The sequence below is a fragment of the Aythya ferina genome (assembly GCF_964211825.1).
Source record: "Aythya ferina genome assembly, chromosome: 1".
NCBI classification, from domain to species: Eukaryota; Metazoa; Chordata; class Aves; order Anseriformes; family Anatidae; genus Aythya; species Aythya ferina.
Window position 1 is genome coordinate 96701823 of NC_140296.1, and position 22725 is coordinate 96724547.

A 22725-nucleotide genomic window follows, 5' to 3' on the forward strand; every position below is an offset into this window, starting at 1 on the left:
GCAATGTGTGTGCGAACATGAACCTGGAAAGAGCAAAAGAAGTCAAGCTGAGGAATGCCGAGCAGGAAAGAGGACTGCGTCCTTCTTATTATCTTCATAGAATGGCTTGGGTTGGAAGGGACCTCAAAGACCATCCGGTTCCAACTCCCTGCCATGGGGGGGGACACCTCCCACCAGACCAGGTTGCCCAAAGCCCCATCCAGCCTGGCCTTGAACACCTCCAGGGATGGGGCATCCACAGCTTCTCTGGGCAACTTGGTCCAGTGCCTCACCACCCTCTGAGTGAAGTGATCTTCACCCAACAACTCTTCTTCTTTACAGTAGCAGCCTCCATTCTGACAAACTACACGACGCTTGCCAAGGAGGATGCCTACCGTAAACCACTACATTTTTACAGCTATGGGAAAGACGTAAGAGCTTCTGCCAACTCACTCTTATTTCTAGGTTCAACAAAACATTCCAATAAGCTTCTGCTCCTCACAGCAGTTATGCCCACAAGCCAGACACCAGACTCTTCTCTCATTTTCTCCTTATAAAGCTTTCTTTCAGTCGGACGACAGAGTACAGTTAAAAGACCAAGAAAAAACACATGACTTCTCCACTTAATTTTCCTTAGCGGACATTCCTGTTACTGCAAGGCACAGAAGACCACCAGCACAGAACCTCAGGGAAGGAAAAGGGGATGAGAACGAGGCTTGGGAAAGAGATGATCTGAGATGCTTGCTTTCCTTTGCCTTGGGATTCCACTCAAGGTATGCAGAAAGGCAGAACCCTCAGGAAGCTTGCTGATCTCTTTCGCAAGCCTCTTGGAGAAAAAGCTCTCCTCTCCTCACCAACACACCTCCCTGCTGAGTGTGCTTTACATTTCTAAGTTCCTCTGTCAGGGACAATTATTGTAATCACAGCTGTTCTGTCACAATCTCACAAGTTGATAATTTTTAAAATAAAGACTATTATCTACACTTGGTATTCATACCAAGAGCCCAAGATTCTCATCTAGCAAGTTGGACCTCTGTGTTGCCTGGCTCTCTGTATTGCTTGGCTATACAAAGTGGAAAAACAAGTTAGTGAATCTTGACGAAAATATTTCTATTTTTAGGCTGCCATAATTCTAGACTTCTGTGTTCACAGTTTACACCAAGTTTTGTGGAAAATTCTAGCTATGCCTCAAGTCTAACCTACCAGTTTTGAGGTTTGCCTTAACACCAAATTCTGGAAGGATAAACAGATCCAGCATATACTCAACTACATTGCTTGTGAAAATAACCACCATAACTCATTCTTTTTCATCTGAAATACAGATATTGCTTGAATTCCTCAGTTCTACTTCTTGACAGAGAACCAGTTCAGCATTCGTTTTCAAAGATGAAGCATGACTTATTAAGCTTATAAAACGCATGTATGTATGACGCATCACACCCCCAAAATAAGCCAGCAGTACTCTGTAGGAAGAGGTAACTATTGCACTGGAGGGTAACGTTGAACTTATGAACCCAACTGCAACTCCTGTTTTAATACTCCCAATTTTTGACTCCCAGAAAACACTGGTGATACAAACAGAGGCAAAGCAGTCATCAGACAGAACCAAGCCAAACAGAATGGCCGTTTGGGACTTGGCTTGCTGAAGGTGATGCCAAAGTATCAATGACATCAGGATCAAACCTTGCCTGATCTGCTTCAATCCCGTAAAAGTAGTGATGGACCTACCACTGCAGCCATACCAGTATCGTGAATGTCATTTCAGTGTAAGTATGTATGAACTGACTCAAGTATCAGACGCACATCTTACTGCGGTACTCTAGACGTTCGACTGAAATGTCATGATCAACGTCTTAACGCACAACAAAATGAACACAGCAGCAGCAAGTAGCTAAATTGATCGAAGACAAAGATTTAACTCAGTCTCTTGTAGTTGACACATGCATTACCATAGGTTTTTAAAGCACATTTCTGGCATGTTCCGATACTTTCGCTGATATTTAATATGTGATATTTAGACAAGTATGTCTGCATAACTTCTACCTTTCTAATCCATGCTTGGGGACCACTGTTGGTTAGCTCATCCGAAGACAGTATCTGTGCTCCTGTACTTCCCGTGAACTGGCCAGGTATGGAGTTTGACTGAGCCCAGGCATCAATCTACAAAACAAAAATCAATGTAAGACCAAAACAAAGACTTTGCACATTTTGTCACAACCATTTCCTATTGCTTCTCAATAGCTTTCATATGATTCTCCACTTGTGTTTAGTAGTATGTTCATTAACACTCATTTCTATGCAGAGACTTCAAAAAACTGAGTATCTTTTTATATCAACTCTAAAACCTGAACTCTGAGTCTAGCAAGATTGTGGTTCAATATTAGCACTATAAAAGGCAAATTATTATTATTATTTTTTTTTTTTTTTAAATATGTGACCATAAGCTGAGCTTCCAAAAAATGTACCGAAGCTGTATATACATGTATGTACAAATAGGAAATGCAAGTGGTATGAAGAATAAACATTTACACTTTTTAACTTGATCAAAACACTGATGAAAAAGTGCAACATACCTGTTCCTGTGCACGATTTAGCATGCACATGGCCTCTAAATCGAACGTGTTTTCATTAAGCCTTTTCTGAGCCAGTGCTCGATCATTCATGGCTGTAGTTATGTCCACACCCTAGGAAGAAAAAGACGTTTTTTAAAAATACGTCAAAAAATAGTAATATCCCATCTGATCTGGAAAAAGCTGTTGCAGAACAAATATCACAAGTACTACAGAGTTGTTTTACACATCAAAGTTTTGGTTTGGCATATAAATAGGCAACGTAAAAAAAAAAATAAATCCTGGGGCTACTTCTTATGTACATACACTGAGTTTTCCTAAACAAATAGAAAATCTGAAGTTAAACTGTAACACCCTGATAATTTAGTATGATCTGCCCATAAAAAAATATCTGAAGATTTATTTAAAAAATCTCTAAAGATTTATTTTCAGAGATCTGGTTTGGTCCCTGAAAGTTCTGTTTTTTAATACTTGGGTGTTAGAGTTCAATGGAATCTTATTAACCAACAGAATTAAACATAATTTTACCAAAAACAAAAAAAAAGGCCTTCATATAGAGCTGTTTACATGAGTACCCTATTAAGTCACACTAAAACTTCAAGCTATACTACAGCAAGAATCCCATGCATTCCATGAACTTGGCTTTAGTGCTTAATAAACAGCATTAAAAAAATAAAACTGCATAGAAGTGAAACCAGACTCGTAGTTCACAATACTAACTGTTTTGGAAAGGATTATTTATATCTGTGCTGCTAAACCAGAATAAAATTTAATGAAAAAAATCAAACAACCTCCCACATAACCAAAATCATCTGGGTAAATATATGGAGCAAAGAAGCTCAATTAAAACCTCTGCTCTGTGTGCACAGCAGCCAAGAAAAAAAAAAAAAAACAACATTTGGGTATGTTAGAACATAGATTATGGCTGGTATACAGCTCTTATGTAAGTACCTGTGCTTCAAATGCTATCTCCTTTATGGATTGAAGGGATAAAAACAACAATACCCAGAGACACGTGAAACTTAGTTGAACACATGCATGTGAAGGAGACTGAAAGTGTTGGAACTTTTTAAATCATGGAAGAAACCGAATAATCAAAACAGCAAATGGAACAGAGACAAAAATTAGGTGTTTTGTATTTGTTTTTTGTTGTTGTTGTTGTTGTTTGGTTTTGGTATTTTGTATTACAACAGACTTATCTAGTATTAGTCAGCATCTCACAACCTCAGCCTCTCGCATTATACTAGAATAAAGGGCCAGTGGAAAAAAACGAAACCAATTTAAAACTGACTCTGCTGAAAGAAGAATACAGCTAACCCAGAAAATCCCTGCCACAAGAGACACATCAAGAATTTAGTAAATCCTGAAATAACAGTAACAGGCAGACAAAAAAAGTCTACAATCACATGCAACATAGCAATTATTTTTGTATTCTGGCTATTAAATCTTAGTTTAAGATGGGGGAAGGTGATTTTTTGTTGTTGTTGTTGTTTTTTTACAGCTCAGGTCAAAAAGTATTTCCTCCATGAGTATCATTCCCTATCATGTTGCTAAAGCATCTGGCATTGACCAAGACAGACTCAAAATCCCATAAAGTCCAAAGAGTCTATGAAACTGACTTCAATGTTTATGTATTGTCCCAGATGACAAAAACACAGACTATAAACAAGGCATAAGAAGAATTAAAAGATTTTCTATCAATCACTCAACACAATACTTATGTCTGCAAAAGAACATTTGTTTGCAATATACACTGTCTTGTATTAACAAGTTCCCCCTTATACAGTTCAAATAATTCTTTAAAGTTTTGTTTGTGAAACTGGTTCAGGAGATAAATGAAAGTTATTCTACTCACCAAAAGCTTCAATCCAGCAATACACATAGGCATGCAAGTAGTCCACTGAAATCACATTGGGACCACTCACATACTTAAACATACATGTGTACTTTAGTGCTTTACCGGACTGGGGCCTATTAGTAGATACCCTGGTTAGTTAGAATTCCCATACACTTTCCCCACATGGTCAGTCACCATTTTGGAGACCAGCATGGCTTTGTATTATGTCAAGACACGCGATGGCAGCTTTGGATCTTGGAAAAAAAAAATCTCTGCTTGAAGTATGAAAAGTTGTTATTATTTAGTCAAGTAAAACAGTTTCAAGTTCAGCATGCTATTCTCTGTCAGAGTTTTGCCTTTCCAATCCTGAGTTTTCATAACATTTTCCCCACACACACAAATACTGAATCAAGCAGGAAGAAGCTGACAACAAAGATGAGCATTTTGTGACACCCTTTGTTAGTCCACTGATACACTAAATGCATTTCCTGCATTTTAGATCAAGAGGGCTTCTCTGCGTAATAGTCACCACTGTATATTCCAAACTTAAATCCAACATTTTATCTCTGTACTTTCAAGCTTTCAAACATAACTTGTTCCTTCTACATTTCCCTGGCATCTGCACACATGCCGATACTTCAGATTAATAGAGGCTTGACTTTTTTCCTCCATCTTGTACCACCACAAACAACTGTTTTAATAAAGTGTTAGGGTGTTAATGTAATTTGTAATATTTTAGCGGGGCCGTTTTAGGCTGCGTACAACCGTAACTAATCCTGTGACTTGAACAAAAAGATAATAAAACCAATTATATGTTCGTTTTTAGTATCAACACAGACTTGAATCAGAATTGTGACAAGCACATACCAAAATTAGCAAGCAAGCAATATGAATGGAGGTAAATTGTATGTCAAACCTCCTGAAGATCGAAGCACGCTCCCTCACTACCCTTACTCCAGCAGCAAGGGAGCTTATCTGGCTTATTATGCTCAACAGAAGCAATCTCATCCACAAAGAGTCCCGTAACGTTTTAAAAAAAAGTACGTCATAACATTAAGCAGAGAAGCACTCTGTTACCTTTCAAACTCCCTGGAGAAACGTACAGGGATCCTGCTCTTACAAGAATTTTCCTATAGTTCAAGATTAAGGACTGCCAAACACAATGGAATGGGTATGTTCTGCTGTCAGCTACTGACCCTCGAAATCACCCTTAACACAAACCACGTTAAGGTAAATGCAAATGAAAATATTTATTTACAAAATATATAAACAGACAAAATGGTTACAAGCATTTATAAGGATACACGTGACAGAAAGGTAAGCTATGTTGAATATATTTACTCCAATGCCATTTTTAAAGGCTTCTTATACATCATCAATACACAAACCATCAGTGCTTGTCTAGCCCCATTTGTCAAATGCCTCCTGTCTTTGGCAACCTGAATGTGGACATCTACACAGCTTGCCTGAACCAAGCTTATCATTAATTACTTGAAGACTTTTTACCACCTGGTAAAAACATGGCCAAGTATTAGCTTAAAACATTCCTACCCTATGTGCTTTTTTTTAAAAAAATACATACACTTGTAACTGGGAACAATATTCTGTACAAACATTTCAGAGCATTTGGCTCAGTAGTGGTTCTTGACACAGACCAGACAGCAGTTAATATCTACACTGAGACAACAGCGAATTTCAGTGCCTGACCCTCAAACTCCGCCTTTGAGGTGTACAATAAAAGTGTCTGTTGAATGTGTTAAATTCACGGATTTTGGTGCTGTGAAAAACACAGAAGAAAATACCAACTGTGCTTTGGGAAGTGAATTGTACAATCTTAGAAAATTATTGAAAAACAAAATGCACCAAGGTGAAAAATGATTTAATCAGAAATCGAAAGCAAGGCTTTCTTATTTATTTGCTTTGAAAGGCATGAGAGAACAAGTCTTTAGATGCAATAAAGTGACATCAACTTGGAAAAAAAAGAAATATCTTAAATAATTTACTTAATTACAAAAACCCCAACAAAATATCCTTTTGAAGACATCTCAAGGGGAAAAACATATTTTTTTCAGTTTATTATACATACAATTAAATTTTCCTTTAGAAGGCCATATGGAAGACAACTGTATAAGAAAACGTGACTATAAAGTTGAAAAAACGAGTAGATACATCCAATGAAACAGCAGTTTTAAAAACTACTTTCAGATCTATTTTTAATGGATTACATTCCAATTCAATGTTATTGCTCTAACATTGGTAGGACGATTTTACTTCTTACTCCTTTTATTAAAATCTCAACTTTGGGTAACAACCCTTCCGAGAAACTGGGTAAGAAACTTGCTTTTCAATCTTCAAGCAAAAGTTTCAATTCTATTGAGACAACAAAGTTGCTACTTGACAAAAGCACACAGTATGGGTACAGGATGCTTTCATCATTGCTCAAACGAACACGGTGAGCAAACTTGGAGACTGCAGCAGTTCAGCTAATTAGCTTATTAGAGTGCCAGATACTACCTATGCGCACGTTTTTTTTTCGCAGGCTGCAGTTTGGCACCAGACTGACCAGGTAATGGTTTCTTTTTTCTTAAAGTATACGCTTTCCTTCCCTTCCTTACCTCAATGGATGGTTTGGGGAAAACATCATCCTTGCTATCTTCTTTTCCTTTTTCAACTGGAACCCATTCTCCATAGACACTATCTGCTTCTTTTTTCCTATGCTGAGACCCAGATGAAACAGGAAATTCCTTCGACAGGCTGACCTGATTTTTTGGTTGTGGTGGTGGTGCTGGTTTTATGCTGGGAGTCTTAAAAAAAAAAAAAAAAAAAAAAAAAAGTTGGAAAAAGTTAGAACCTGAACAAACATAACACTTGCAACATGTCTTTGAGAAATAGCATACTGCATACACACTTGGTATTAGTACTTAGGTTTCACAAAACAGTCATCCTGCTTACTGATATCAAACTCAAAGCAAATTCTGGGAAGAAAAAAAAAGCATCTGCAATACCCATATGATGATAAAAAGCTCTACATTATTATCTATACAGAAAGTAGTTTTCAACCTTTTCAGTTTCTAGTGTTTTTTAATAGCAACACGGGTATCTAAGCAAAATAAGCCTATGAGGCTGTTTTCCTTAGAAGGTTTCGCTAGTATCTTAATAGGCCACACAAAGCTCTGATAGGTTCCTCTGGCAAGAGGCAAACAGAGCCCACGCAAGCTGATAACGCTGGGTAAACTCCCACTATCAAAGGAACATGGATATGAACAGTAATTAAGCCGAGAACAAAGAAACAATGGGAAAGGATGATGCTAAATGGGTCAAAGCTATGGAGAATAGGTACAGCAGCCCATGACCACTAAACAATCCTCTTCAGAGCCTAAATGGAACCCCAAGATTTCCTGAGTTTCATAGTACCGCTACTAATGGCATGATATAAAGCATAAATTTATTTCTACCACACATTTTATGTAAATATGTATCACTACTTATATTGCATACATCATAAAATGTATATATTTAAACATATAAACATACATTATTTTTATATTTTCACTTAGCATATTAATACTTTCACAGTACTTTATACTCTGAAAAATCAGGGCGAACTTTCATGGCCACAAAAAACCCTAAACATGCAGCTGAAAAATATACCTAGACATATTCTAACCCATGCTTCAAAGCATATGAATGCCAGATGCATATGCAGAAAAAGTCCCTCATTCTTTCCAACATGCTCATGTCCTGAAAACGTCACCACAAACTCTGACAAAGTCGAAAGCAGCCCTCAAAGAGCATCAGTCAAAAGGAAGGGCTTTAACAGGACATTTATACCCCCTCAACAACAAACAACATCATTGCAAATCACAGAAGTACTCACACTTAAATTGAAAAAAATAGGTTTGGGTTCATTGAGCTTAAATGGGTGATTATAGAAAGGACGTTCTTCCTCCTCTTCATCAGAAACATGAGGCTTATTCACTATCACATCATCTGTGCTTTGAGCAATCTTCTTGCATTTCTGGGAAAAAGAAAAAAAAAAAAGTCAGGGGAAATAACGTTTGTGAATAAGCCTGGACCTTTTAACAGAAATGGACAACACTTTTACAAATTATATTTTGCTTCTCTAAAATAGGAGGTATAATCTGAGAAAATCGTGTAGGAACGTTATCAATATATGTACTTTGACTTCTTAAACATATTATCAAATACATACCTAAGTTTGCTAGACACTCATGCAGCAAACAGCATAGACAAACTGTTATATACAATCTGAAAAAAACTGTAAAACTAGCTAGTTTCAGAATGTGTGCCAAGGGCTGCAAGGTTGTCTGGCATCCCACAACTGAATAGGACTTAACTGTATAAAAAATTGCCTATAAACTCATGAAACTACTACACAGAAAAACCTAGGAATTAATAGTTACTAAAACTGCCTCAATTCCACTAGTAGTGCAGAAACCTAGCCAGAAGCAACAGCTCTAAAAGATCACAGATTTCTTCTGAAATATTTTGAGGTTGGCCAGGTGCACAACACATCCCCACATTATATTCAACAGCACTTTGACCTGGTAATACGTAACCACTATAGGCATACTGCAGCCCAGAGCAGTTTACCTAGCAGTCACAAAAAATAGCTTGCTTATTTTCAAGTTCAGCATTGTTGTTCTCATTTACCTCTGTGAGTTCCTTCAGTGTATCTCTTGACGACTTCTGACTGGCTTTGTCGTCCTTCTTTTGAGATAACATAGGCATCAGGCTTGGTGGTAAAGGAACACCAGACTTTGCACACATGGCAGCTGCATTAGCTTTGGCTATTTCCAGTAGCTGGGCCTTGTCTAAAAAAAAAAAAAAAAAATTTTTTTTAAAAAAACAAGATTTTTTAAAAATCCTGATATTTTAGTAATAAATAAGCATTTCTAGCAAACTAAACAAAGTCTAAACAAAGAAAGTTAACCCCTCTGTGCATCAGAGAAACAGGGAATGAAAATAAAGTATATCTTGTTTGATCTGCCAGCTTGCAAATAAGTAAGCTGCCACTACCTCTGCAAATAAAGTTTAACAAAAATCCTGAAAGGGTAACATTCCTTTACTACTTAAGCAATAGAAATATATATGGGCTTGCTGCATAATCAGAGCATCAAGGTAGACTCTAAGGACACTTTATACAAAATGATGTTCTGTTCTAATACTTCTCTGGGGCATTCATGGTAACTTTTTTGAGACAGGAATAAAAAAATCCTACATTCCACGAATGGAGCTTACTATACAAGAGCTCATCTCAAAATGAGATGTTTCTTTATGAAACTTATGATTTAAAGGAACTACAAGGCATCTCTTCCTCCAGTCACAGAGAAGTGATGTAGGTTCATTAGGATTTTTTCTTACTTTCAAATCAGCTGGGTTTGGCAGTATTTTCAGAAGCAAGCTTAAGTTCCACTTCTCATTACATTTTGAACATTAACCTACCAAAACTCCAGCAGGAATAACTAACATGCATGCAACCACAGCAAGGAACATAGTCCATAGCCACATCAAAAAGCAAAGCATGGTTTCTCACACCATGTGAGAAACAAAGTTTAGGGCCATAAACCTGGTGCTTAGTGTGTTACTCGTTTCTATGTAGTGCAAGAAAAAGAACTGAAAAAAATCTTGGTCCAACATTGATCTCCATACTGTAAGACCTGCACCAATTGGTATCACACCCTAGCAGTCTGAGGCCTTGCTTGCAAATAAACCTCAACCTACAAAACCCCAGGGAACAGCCACTATTGACACAGCGAACCTGAACTAAGCAAGCTACAAACTAGCCAATTACATCAATATCAAGAAAAAAATTGCATTTCCAAGCCCATAAAAACGTGCAGCATAGCCCATCAATCCTCCATATCATGCATTTGGTTGACAGTTCAACAACCTCCCTCTTACTATAGCAAAGTTTTTGAATATCAGATACAAAAGTGGAAAAGAGACAAGAAAGAGTAAAAGAAACACAAAAACAAGTTACAGCCAACATCAGAGCTAACTCCCCAGCTGGCATTTACTTTTGCATGTTCTTTCATTCCCAGTTTGCTCTCAAGAAAACTAGAAATTCTTAACTTTCTTAGAGACTGCTTGGCCTTTACCAATAGTTGCAATGAACAGTGTTCCTCAAGACTGCGGCAGACTACCTTTGCATAAAAGCCTTGAAGTATATTTATATATATATAAACTTTATACATGTATTGTTGCTTTAAATGCACTTGCATCCAAATGGGAAGTGCAGATTCAGGTTCAACATGAACGTTTTCTCAAAGTTACTGCTTAAATATAATGCACAAAATGACCTCAATGAATTCTTTATGAATGCTACAGAGATGTGTTAAAATATGACTGTGTAAACAAGCAAAGTACTGTCTAATTATGAAACCACTAAAAATAAATGTTATCACTTACCTAAGTCCGTAAGACGTTTAGGTGACCTGCTTGAAAATCTTTCTGATGACCTGGACCTACGGCGATCAGGTGATCTGCTGTAGCCCCTTCTTCTCCCTGAAGACCTGGATCGTCGCAGTCGAATTGGTGACCTACTGGAACTCCGTCTCCTTCCTCTTGACCTCGATCGCCTTTGACGGATAGGTGTTCGACTCCTGCTCCGTAATCTGAGGGATATCCTACGATCCCTTGAATCTGATCTTCTCCTTCTTCTATCAGCAGATCTTGATCTATTTCTCTGAGATCTTTTGCGTCTGTCTCTAGATAAAGAACGCCGCCTTCTTGATGCTGACCTTGACCTACTCCTCCTTCTGTGCCTTGAACGCGACAACGAGCTAGATCTAGAGCGACGATTAGATTTTGATCTTGATGTTCTTCGCCGCGTTACAGACCTGGAGCGATTCCGTCTAGAGCGAGAGTCTGTATCGTATCTCTGGGATCTGCGCTGGGAAGACCTGGAGCGTCTGCTTCTGGATCTCCGTGAGGACTCTTTGTCTGCTGCTTTTTCAACAGATTTGGACAGACTCCTCTGCCGAGCAGTGGACCTGGAGCGTCTACGCCTAGATCTTCGTGAGGACTCTTTGTCTGCTGGTTTTTCAACAGATGTTGACCGACTCAGTGGGCGAGCAGTGGACCTGGAGCGCCTACGCCTGGATCGCCGTGATGATTCTTTGTCTGCTGCTTTTTCAACAGAAGTGGATCTACTTTTCTGGCGAGCAGCAGACCTGGAGCGTCTATGCCTAGACCTCCGTGAAGACTCTTTGTCTGCCGCTTTTTCAACAGATACGGATCGGCTCATTTGGCGAGTAGGAGAGCGCCTGCTCCTAGATCTTCGTGAAGACTCTTTGTCAGATATTTTTTCAACAGATTCAGACCTAGATTTCTCACGTTCAGAAGACTCAGAACGCCTGCCTTCAGACATAAAGGAGGAGTCCTGTCCCTCTGACTTCTCAAGAGGCATAGACTCCTGGTGTTTGTCTTCAGCTGCCAAAGACGACTCCATATCCTCACCTTCTTCACCAGCGGTAGACTCCTGGTCATCTGATGACGTGGAGTCTCTTCGTTCGGCTGCCAAGGAAGGCTCTGCATCATCTGCTTCTTCAGCAGTGGTAGACCTTGATTCACGTCCATCAGGGGATGTGGAACGTCTGTGTTCAGCTGTCAAGGAAGGCTCTGCATCATCTGCTTCTTCACCAGTGGTAGACCTTGAATCATGCTCATCTGAGGATGTGGAGTCTCTTCGTTCAGCTGCCAAGGAGGGTTCCGCATCCTCTACATCTTCACCAGTGGTAGACCTTGATTCATGCTCATCTGAGGATGTGGAGTGTCTACGCTCAGCTGTCAAGGAGGGCTCCCGGTCCTCTGCTTCTTCACCAGTGGTTGATCTTGACTCACGTCCATCAGGAGACACAGAACGTCTGTGGTCACCTCCCGAAGAGGGCTCCAAATCCTCTGCTTCTTCCCCAGCGGTAGACCGTGACTCATGCTCATCCGAGGACACGGAGTCTCTACGTTCAGCTGTCAAGGAGGTCTCCCGATCTTCTCCTTCTTCAGCTGTGGTGGACCTCGACTCACGCTCATCAGAAGACGTGGAGTCTCTTCGTTCACCTGTCAAGGAGGGTTCCACGTCCTCTGCTTCTTCCCCAGCTGTAGACCTTGACTCGTGCTCATCAGAAGAAACAGAGGATCTGCGTTCTGTTGTCAATGGTTGTTCCGAATACTCTGCTTCTTCACCACCGCTAGACCTTGACTCATGCTCATCGGGGGATGTGGAGCGCCTACGTTCAGGTGTCAAAGAGGCCTCTCGATCTTCCATTTCCTCATCTATGAGGGATTTCTGGTCGTGGCCCTCAGGGGACACAGATCTCCTATGTTCAAAAGTCAAAGAGGACTCTAGAGCCTCTTCCTCCATGGGAGACTTCGGCTCATGGCTGTCATGATATGGGGATGCGGAATGTCTACATTCAGATGTTGAGGAGGGCTCAAGATCCCCTGTTTCTTCACCAGGCACAGATTTCACACTGTAGCCATCAGGGGACAGGGAGCGTCCTCTTTCAGGCAGTATAGGCATTTCATCATCCGTCTTTTCAACGGGGACAGATTTCAAGTCACTAATATCTGGGGACATGGAAGCTCTATCACTTAACATTGAAGGTTCAAGCCCGCCCGCTTTCTCAGCGGTGAGGGATCTCAACCTCTGGCCATCAGGGGATGCTGCGTGTTCTCTTTCAGGTGTTAGAGAAAAGTCCTGCACCTCTTCTTTTTGAACAGAGGTGAATCTTACCTCCTGGCTCTCAAAAGACAAAGTATGGTCATTTTCAGATGTTAAAGAAGAATCCCTATCCTCTGTTTTCTCAGCCTGAGTCAATCTTTGTTCATATCTTTCAGGGAACAGAGCATGATCATTTTCATACGTCAGAGAAGGTTCTTTATCCTCTGCTTTCTCAGGACTGGAATGCGGCTCCTGAGCTTCAGGAGACATGGTACATTCACCTTCAGACAGAGACAACTCCTGCACCTCTGTTTTTCCAACAACAGTAGATTGCAACTCCTGGCTATCAGAGGACATTGAACTTTCACTTTCAGATGTTTCAGAGTGTTCCCCCATTTCTTCTTTTTCAGCATGGCTGGATCTTGAATCACGGCCTTCAGGAGATACGTCGTATTCATTTTCAGACAGCACAGAACAATCCTGCATTTCTGTTTTTTCAACAGCAGATGACAACTCCTGCCTTTCAGGGGATGCAACATATTCACTACCTGGTATTAGGGAAGCCTCCTGCACCACTGCTTTTTCAGCAAGGGTAGACTGTACTCCCTGGCCTTCAGGGAACGTGGGATATTCACTGTCAGATGTCAGAGAAGGTTCTTGCAGCTCTTTTTGAGCAGGGCTGGCAGCCATCTCATGGTGCTCAGGGGACAGAGCATATTCACTATCAGACAGCAGAGAATGCTCCTGCACCACTGGTTTTTCAGCAAGGGAAGACCGCAATTGCTGATCTTCAGAGTACAAAGCATATTGATTGTCAGGTACTGCAGAAGGCTCCTGGACCTCCACCTTCTCAGGAGAGCTAGACCTCAATTCCTGGTGGTCCCAGGATACAGCACATTCATTTTCATGTGTCAGAGCAGGCTCTTGCACTTCAGTCTTTTCAAAAGCGTGCGACAGCAATTCCTGGCTCTCCACAGACACTGAACATCTTTCTTTAGCCAGATACAGTTCCCGCACCTCTGATTTTTCAGTAGGGGTTGATGTCAACTCTGGGCCATGCAGGCCCACTCTGTACTCAATTCCAGGTATCTGTGAAGCATCCTCTACCTCAGCTTTCTTGAAAGGGGTGTGTGTTAACTCATGAACACCAGAGGAAACAGAGTATCTACTTTCCAGTATCAGAGATGGCTCCTGCACCTGGGTTTCTTTAACAGAGGCAGATCTCAATGTGTGTCCATCAGAGGATGCAATGTACTTCAGTTCAGAGGGCAAAGATGACGTCTGTGCTTCTGCTTCTTCAGTTTGGGCAGCTCTCAAGTCATGACTATCAGGCAACGTGAAAAGCCCACCTTCAGATGTATGAGAAGGCACTGTGGCCTCCAGTTTTTCAGGTGTGCTTACTGATCCCAAAGCATCAGTGGACTTTACGAATCCACTTTCCAGTGGAAAAGAAGGTTTCTGCGTCTCCAGTCTTTCAGCTGCAGTGGATGTCAGTTCACAGCCTTCAGGGGAAATAAAACACCCACGTTCAGGAGCCACTGACAGTTCTGAACCTTCTGTTTTCTCAAAGTAACTGTATTTCGACTCATGGCCATCATGACACACAGCAATTTCGCTTTTAGACATCACCAATGATTCTGTAACCTCAGTTTTTCCAGCAGACAGGTATCGTGATTCACTTACTTCAGAAGACCCAAAACAGCCAACTCCAAGTACTTGTGAAGATGTTGGACCATCTAAAACTTTCTCAGCAAATGAACTGGACTCACAAGCTTCAGAAGACTGGCAGCTTTGTCCTACAGTTGTCAAGACAACTTCCCGCATTTTTGCAGAAGATGAAGTTGAAATGCAGTCAGCTGTGATCTCAACAGGACCACACTCAGATGTCAGGGAAGCATCTGGAGCCTTTACTCTTCCATCAGGTGCCTCGAAGGACCCACCTTCAGACGTCAACGGAAGCTCCTCAGGTTGTGCAGCAAAGCTGGATGCTGATTCATGTCTGTGAGGAGTCTCCAAAGACCTATTATCAGAAGCCAGAGAAGGCTCCCGCATCTGGTCCTTTGCGATTGGCACGGAGGCTGACTCATGGGCATCAGGGAACTCAGAGCACTGAACAGTTTCAGGTGCTAAAAAAGGTCTTTGAACTTCTGTTTCAAAAGACGGTGACCTTGACTCAGTGCTGTCAGCCAACTGGGAAGATCCACTTTGAGGTACTTGCAAAAACTTCTGAAGCTCTGCTTTTTCAGCAGGGATGTGTCCCAATTCACGATCGCCAGGCACATCAGAAAGTACACTTCCAGACATCACAGATGACCCCTGAACCTCGATTTTTTTAGAGGACTCGCAATCATCAGAAGGTAAAGAGCATCCACTTTCAAGTGTCGGAAGAGGCTCTGGACCCTCTATTTCTTTGAGGGATGTAGATCTTGACTCATCTTCATGGGACGTGGAAAGCTGAAATTCTGTTAAAGTTGTCACTGTATTTTCAACAGATGAGGACGTTGATTTGGATACTGAGGAAGCGAGTTCAGGTGGTGATGACGACTCCAGAGCTGCTGCTTTTTCAGTTAGCACAGATCCTAAGTCAGAGCCATAAGGTGCGGCTGATCCATTTTCAAGTCTTACAGAAAGCTCTGAAGACTCTGCGTTCTCAGCAGATGCGGATCTCATCTCCTGGTCATCTGGGGTTTTGGAGCTACCATGTTCAGACACCGCAGAAGACTGCAAATCGGCTGTTTTTTCAACAGAGGACAAGCTTGCCTCAAGACTATCAGAAGTTTTGGAGTATCTACTTTCTAACGATGGTGGCAGCTCTGGGCCATTTACTCCTTCAAGAGACAAAGCTGACACGGGACCATTAGAAGATTTGGAGTTGCCTTCACTTGTGAAAGGTTCAGGACCACGTACGTTGTCAAGACATGTGTTTGACTCTTGATGTTCAGAAGACTCTGCATGCTTGCTACTGCTCTTTGCTGACGATAACTTACTCTCTCTTTTTTCTACAGATTTGGATGTTGACTTCACGCTGTCAGAAGATTTGGAACGCTTTCGTTTGGATTTCTTTGAAGATTCTTTGCGCTTTTTTTCTACAGACCTAGACCTAGACTTGTAACGTTCAGAAGATTTTGAGCGACGACGCTTGGATTTTCGTGAGGACTCTTTCTTTTTTTCCACTGATTTGGATCTAGACTTGTAACGGTCAGAGGACTTGGAGCGCTGACGTTTAGATTTCCGTGACGACTGCTTTCGATCTCTTTTTTCTGCTGACCTGGATCTAGACTTGTAGCGGTCAGAAGACTTGGAGCGCTGACGTTTAGATCTTCTTACAGACGTCTTCCGACCCCTCTTCTCAACAGACCGAGACCTTGATTTTGAACGATCAGAGGAACCAGACCCTCTATGCCTGAACCTCCACGAGTACTCTTTGCCCCCTCTTTTTTCTGAAGACCTGGATCTAGATTTAGAACGGTCTGAGGACCTGGAACGCCTGCGCCGGGATCGCCAGGATGACAACCTGCTCCCTCTCTTTTCTACCGATGGTGATTTAGACCTGTAGCGGTCAGAAGACCGGGACCGTCTGCGGCCGGACCTTCGGGTCTTTTCCAGCGACCTGGACTTAGACCTGTAGCGGTCAGAAGACCTAGAACGTCTGCGGCCAGACCTTCGGGTCTTTTCCAGCGACCTGGACTTAGACCTGTAGCGGTCAGATGACCTGGAACGCCTGCGCCCGGACCTTCGGGTCTTTTCCACTGACCTGGACTTAGACCTATAGTGGTCAGAAGACCTGGAACGTCTGCGCCTGGACCTTCGGGAAGACAGCCTGCTCCCTCTCTTGTCCACTGACCTGGACTTAGACCTGTAGCGGTCTGAAGACCTGGAACGTCTGCGTCTGGATCTTCTGGAAGACAATCTGCTCCCTCTCTTTTCCACGGATCTGGATTTAGACCTGTAGTTGTCAGATGACCTGGAACGTCTGTGCCCAGATCTTCGGGTCTTTTCCAGGGACCTGGACTTAGACCTGTAGCGGTCAGACGACCTGGAACGTCTGCGCCTGGACCTCCGGGAAGACAATCTTCTCTCTCTCTTCTCCACAGACCGGGATCTAGATTTGGAATGCTTTTTTCTGGAATCTGAATAGTTTCTGCTCCTAGAACGTGCTCTTTTAGAGGTCAAACGCCTGGAAGTAGAACGCGACCTTGATTTTTTCTTCCGCTTCCTAGACCTGGACTGGGACTTGGAGCGACTCCTTTTTTGCTTCTTTGCATCATGTTTACTTTTTTCACTGCTTCTATGGCTGCTTTTCTCAACTTTCTGAAGCCTCATCAGGGTCTCCCTCATTCGTGCTGCCACATCAGGCTGCACATCAGATGTTTCTGAATCTCTCGCTTCCGATGCCTCTTCTGCTGCCGCTTCTTTGTCAGTCTCAGCTGGCAGAATTACTTCCGACTGACCTGCCTCTGCCCCAAGCGCTGGAACTTCTGGAACAGTCTCAGGTACTGGAGCTGCTTCCAAATCCTTTGTGTCTGCCTCTGACCCTGCAACTGCTTCTGCATCTTTCAGCTCTACAACAGTCTCAGGAACAGGAGTTGCTTCCAAATCTTTTGTTTCTGCTACACAAGCCGGAGCTGCTTCCAACTGTCTTGTGTCCATGGATTCGGGAGTCCCTGCTGAATGTGAAGAACTAAAAGCTGTTTCTGAAGCTGACACAGATTCTGGAGTAATCTCTTGACCACTTACTGCTACAAAAGGTTCAGATGCTAGACTTTGCTCTGCATCTTTCTTCTCAACAAGCCTGTCATATTCCTGAGCCTGATGAGGAACTCTCGCATCCTCCATTTGTTGACACTGCCCCACTTCTGAATATTGTGCTTCTGCAGCCACTCCACATTCCAGCGTTGTTTCCAGATCTTTTGCGTCCACGGTTATTGGAACTGCTTCAGAAGATTTCATTTCAGTAGCACTCAACGCTTCTGGAGCCTCTTCTGCAGTAGGTCTGGCTTCAAAAACTGCTTGCAGATGTTCCTGCTTTTCAGTGTGCAAGAATTCTGGAATAGCTTCTGAATGTTGTTTTGTTACAGTCAATGTTTCTGAAGCATCCTCTAAGATATTCATCACTGCAGCTTTTTGTGAAGTTTCCAGATCTTGGACATCCATGTGTACCTCAGACTCTCTGACTGTTTCAGAACCTTCCACTTCTGCTGTTGTAGATTCTTTCATCCTTTCCAACAACCTCACTTCTCCAGCTTCTGATGCTGGCTCCAAATATTTTGCTGTCATTCCTTTCTCAGTTTCTGAAGCTTCTTCCACATCAATCATAGGTGATGCCTCAAGTTTTTTTGTGCCTGTCCTCCTTGTTGCAATTACATATTCTACAGTAGGTCCCTGAGTTCTCCCATCTGTTGAAATCATAGATTCTGAAGTTTCTTTCAAGTTTCTCAATTCTGTCACTGCTTCTGATGCCATACTTATTTCTGCTCTTGGCAAAGGCTCTAATACTGCTTCTGAATCACCTCTCTGCTCCTGCAAAGGTCCTGGAGTAGTTTTGGAATACTCTGCTGCTTTGATAGCCTTGTATTCTACTGCTGTTTCAATTTCACTTGGCTTTTGTCCAGTCCCATATTCTACAGTTGCTCCCAATTCTTGCATGTGTACAGGTTTCAAATTTGTTTCCGAAGTACTCATCGCTACTCTTTGCACAGGTTCTAGTACTACTTCTTTGCTCATTTTTGCTTTGTTTATATCTTCCACCTCAGGTATCAAATTTGTTCCCCGGTCTTGCATTAATGTCCTTGTTTCAGATCCCACAGCCATTTCCAGATTTTTCATCTGTATTAAGCCTGAAGTTTTGGAACTTGCTTCTGCACCTTTTACCTCTGCAACTGCCTCAACTTGTGTCAAGCTGCCCAAACCTCTTGCTTGTGTAATGGCAGAACTTGTAGCTCCTTCAGAATCCTTCATCTCCCCTACAGCCACATGCATCATTTCTGTAACTGGTTCCTTTCTTACATGTGCAATCACTGATTCGGGAGTCCTCTCTGACCTTCCTTCTACAGCCAGACATCCTGAATTTGCTTCTAAGACTGTGCTGCCAGTTTTGGCTTCAGAATACACACTTCCTCCTAAGCCCCTTGCCCCTACAAGGGCCCCAGGCTGCACGACTGCTTCCAAAGTTTTCATCTTTGCTCTGCCCGCAGACTCTGGATCTCCTAAATCTTCTGAAGCTTTTGTAATTCCTATTTGCAAAGAGGGTGAAGTTGCTCCTAAAGTTTTTGATTCTACCACAGTCATTGGTCTTAAGACTCCTGCTGGACCTTTCATTTCTTCTTTCTGCAAAGACAGGGGAGTTGCTTCCAAACCTCTCGTGTTTGATTCACTCTCAGAAGTTTTTGAAGTGTAAGTATTTTCCAGTTGCAGAGTAGCTTGACTTGTTTCTTTTGTTCTTGTCCCTGTCACAACTTCCATGGTTGCTCGTGGACCTTGAAAACCCTCCACCATCTGGATTTCTGGAACTGTTCGGGGAATGAGAGTCTGCACAGCGGCTACGGGTTCTGAAGTTGCTTGCAAACCTTTTGTCTCTGCAACCACATGCGCATCTGTCAAGCCTCTTGTTTCTGTGACGACTTTAGCTTGTAAGAACGCTGCTGCGGAATCAGGAGTTCCTTCACCTGCTGCTAGGAGCATTTTGGCACTTTTCATTTCCATCTGGGTCTTAAGAGAATGTTGCAAAGCTGCATCTGGGTCTGTTTTACTTTTCCTATCTCCCATCATACCTACATGTTCCACAGCTGCTGCCAAGACACTCGAACTTTCCATGGAGCTGCACTGTGCCACTCTCAAGTTATCAGATAAAACTGGAGGATTCAGGACTGGTTCCAGAGTTCTACTTACACCCCCTAATGCAGTTGCTCCTGTAACTTTCACTTCTTCCATGGCCACAGACATGTGAGCTGCCTTCACAGTATCGAGATCTGCAGATTTAGGAATTGTTGTCACATCACTTGTCAAAGACACAGATCCTGAAGTCGTTTCCAGCTCTTTCACTCCTCCCTGTGCCATAGATTTTAGAGATGCTTCCGAATATTCCAGCACCTCCATGGCCTCAGATTCCAAAGCTTTCACTTGCCCAGGGCCTTGAGGTCTCAAAGCACTCTCTGTACCTTTTAGTGCTTCTGTCATCTCTGAAGGTAGAACTGTTTTCTGAAGTTCATATTTGTTGGCAACTCCAGATGGGATGCTAGACGAAGCATTGCTTCCAGTAACGAAAAAGTCACCCTTTTCATTCACATTAACAGCTACAGGATAAATATTTCCATAGGACTGTTTAATTTGTTCTTCTCTAGTGCAAATTTGAGCTTGAGTCATACTAGCATTTTGTTGGCTGCCTTCTAAATTAAACTGAGGATCTGTTGCACACAAAGTCCCCTTCTCACTTCCAAGATTTTCTGTAGATGGCTGAGAATCAGTTCTCAAATGGGAAACAAGTCCTAAAGCTTGTCTATCAAGCCCCTCACTTGCTTTTAAGCACAGTTCTTCTGGCTGCATCTGGACAGCCAGAGTTGCATCTCCAAGTCCTCCATGCTGTACAGCCAATGTGGAGCTTGATTTCTCTGGCATTGAGTGAGCAGCAGGCTGTACATCTGCATGCTCTCCATGACGGGCACTCAACTTTGACTCCTTTGGCTGCTTTTTATGCTTTTTCTCTTTCTTCCTTTTCTTCTTCTTTTTCTTCTTCTTCTTGCTTTTGTGTTTTTTGTTCTTTTTTGATTTTTTCCTAGGAATTTCATCTTCACCTTCAGCAGTAGAGCTTCTTTTTGTAGACTGAGTACTACTGTTCACAGTATTTTTGTCTACATCTAGAAAAGAAAATATTTTCCTTGTAAATATTATTAAAACTACATTTAAAAAATCTTTTCAGGCTAGTAACCAAGTACATGGAAAAAAGGTACAAAAAAAAAATTAAACTTAACACCCATGCCTTCTTCACTAAACTACCATGCACAACTGGCATACACTCCCTCTTCTGCACTCTTACCTTTCATCTCAGTAATCACTGTAAATGAAAATAAGTAATTCTGCTTTCAAACAGCTTAATTGTTTCTGGTCAGCAACACGCTCCTGCTGGGAACAGGACGCTTTCCAAGAAGTAGTTGGATAAATTTCCACCTACATACAACTCGGTGGTGCATTCTCCCAGGAGGCCGAAGACTTGTTTTGTATTTTTAAAACTACATCAAGGTATAGATGGAAGTGAAAAACTCATTTTCCAGACAAATGATCTAAGTGGTGGCACGTTTAGCATACAAAATATGGCCAGCCCATTACCTTCTAGTATGCTTTAAAAAGTTTTACCACCGCAGCTCTTGAGCGAGCCCAATACTATGAGCGTGTTAGAATTGACCTAAGCATATTCACTAATTAAGTTCCTCGCTGACTGATCAAGTTCTTCAAGTGTCTCTGGGGAAGCAGCGTCTACTTTCCTGATTCCAAAGGGGCTTTAAGACTTTGCAGGTGACTAGATGCTCAGACTGGACTGCAGTTACTGTGAGATGCTGCCAATATGCAAGCACCTAATGAAGTTTTTGCTTCAAACAGGAAACTAATAAATTTGGGTGACTGCAGAGGCAGCCAGCCGCTGACATGGAAATAAAGAGGAAAACTGGATTTCTATCACCTTTTATTTCTACACCTCATTTCCTTATGAATTTAAGCTGTGTTAGGTTCTTACCCTTCTTTGCATCTAGTCCCACGTTTTCATGAGAAAAAAAACTTTTCTTCTAGAGGTAAATTGCTGCAGCCTTTGTTAAATATGAGATATATATTAAAATCTGCATGTTACCTTAAGTGATTACACTTATACTGGCCAGCGCAGCAATATGGGTTCTCCAATTATAATCTGGCTGTGACCACAAAGCATACTCTTTGAAGTAAACAATGCAAAATCATTCAAAAACTGTGGGCAATCATAGTATCATTCACAGAGCAATAACATCCTATAAACACATCTCGGGCAGCTTTAAGAGCTCACATATTCCTACATAATATTTTTAACAAAAAATAGCACTTCCACCAACATTGCTGAAAGAGTTGCAAACAAAGTCAAATGAACTTTTCTGCATAGCAGTTTCAAATAATCCCTGTTGACTAACTGTAACGTTAACTCCTTTTACACATCAACAGTGCGAATGTTTGCCATAGGTTAAGTTTATCAACTTCTAGATTAACGTTTCTCACATATTTACTACCATGTTAACTTGCCTCATTCTTTTACAGCAGAACAACAAAAATAGAAACAAACCAGATGCCAGCCTGAAGCGCTACTTGTACGGCATACCTGTAAAAGACTGTTGGAAATGCTCAAGGAAAACAAGCCGAAACACAAACAGAAAGCAGCAATGCCAAAACGTTGCAAATAACATCTTTGAAATATAAAATTTCTGTCAAAGTTTTCAATACTGCCTCTTAAAAAAAAAAAAATCCATCTGGAACTATACTTACCAAGAACATAGCAGCCACCTATAATCTAAATTTGAAAAATTAGAAGCCGAGTAATGACACCCTTCCATCTCAGTGAATGTCCCCATTTGGAAATTTTAGAGAAAAGACTAGTCCCATGAGAAGAGATACTCAAATTCAACTTTTTGGAAGAATAAATCCAG

The 22725-nt window shown here is 41.6% G+C and overlaps 1 protein-coding gene across 1 annotated transcript in view; it reads right to left on the reverse strand.

Moving 5' to 3' along the window:
* SON (SON DNA and RNA binding protein) overlaps positions 1-22725 on the reverse strand; it is a 36760-nt gene that overhangs the window by 12467 nt on the left and 1568 nt on the right. The window contains exons 3-8 of the mRNA XM_084495756.1: positions 10819-20922; positions 9061-9221; positions 8264-8404; positions 7002-7190; positions 2553-2663; positions 2023-2139 (exon numbers count right to left, since the gene is read on the reverse strand). Coding sequence (XP_084351882.1) covers positions 2023-2139; positions 2553-2663; positions 7002-7190; positions 8264-8404; positions 9061-9221; positions 10819-20922 — 10823 coding nt within the window. The remainder of the gene's footprint in view (positions 1-2022; positions 2140-2552; positions 2664-7001; positions 7191-8263; positions 8405-9060; positions 9222-10818; positions 20923-22725) is intronic.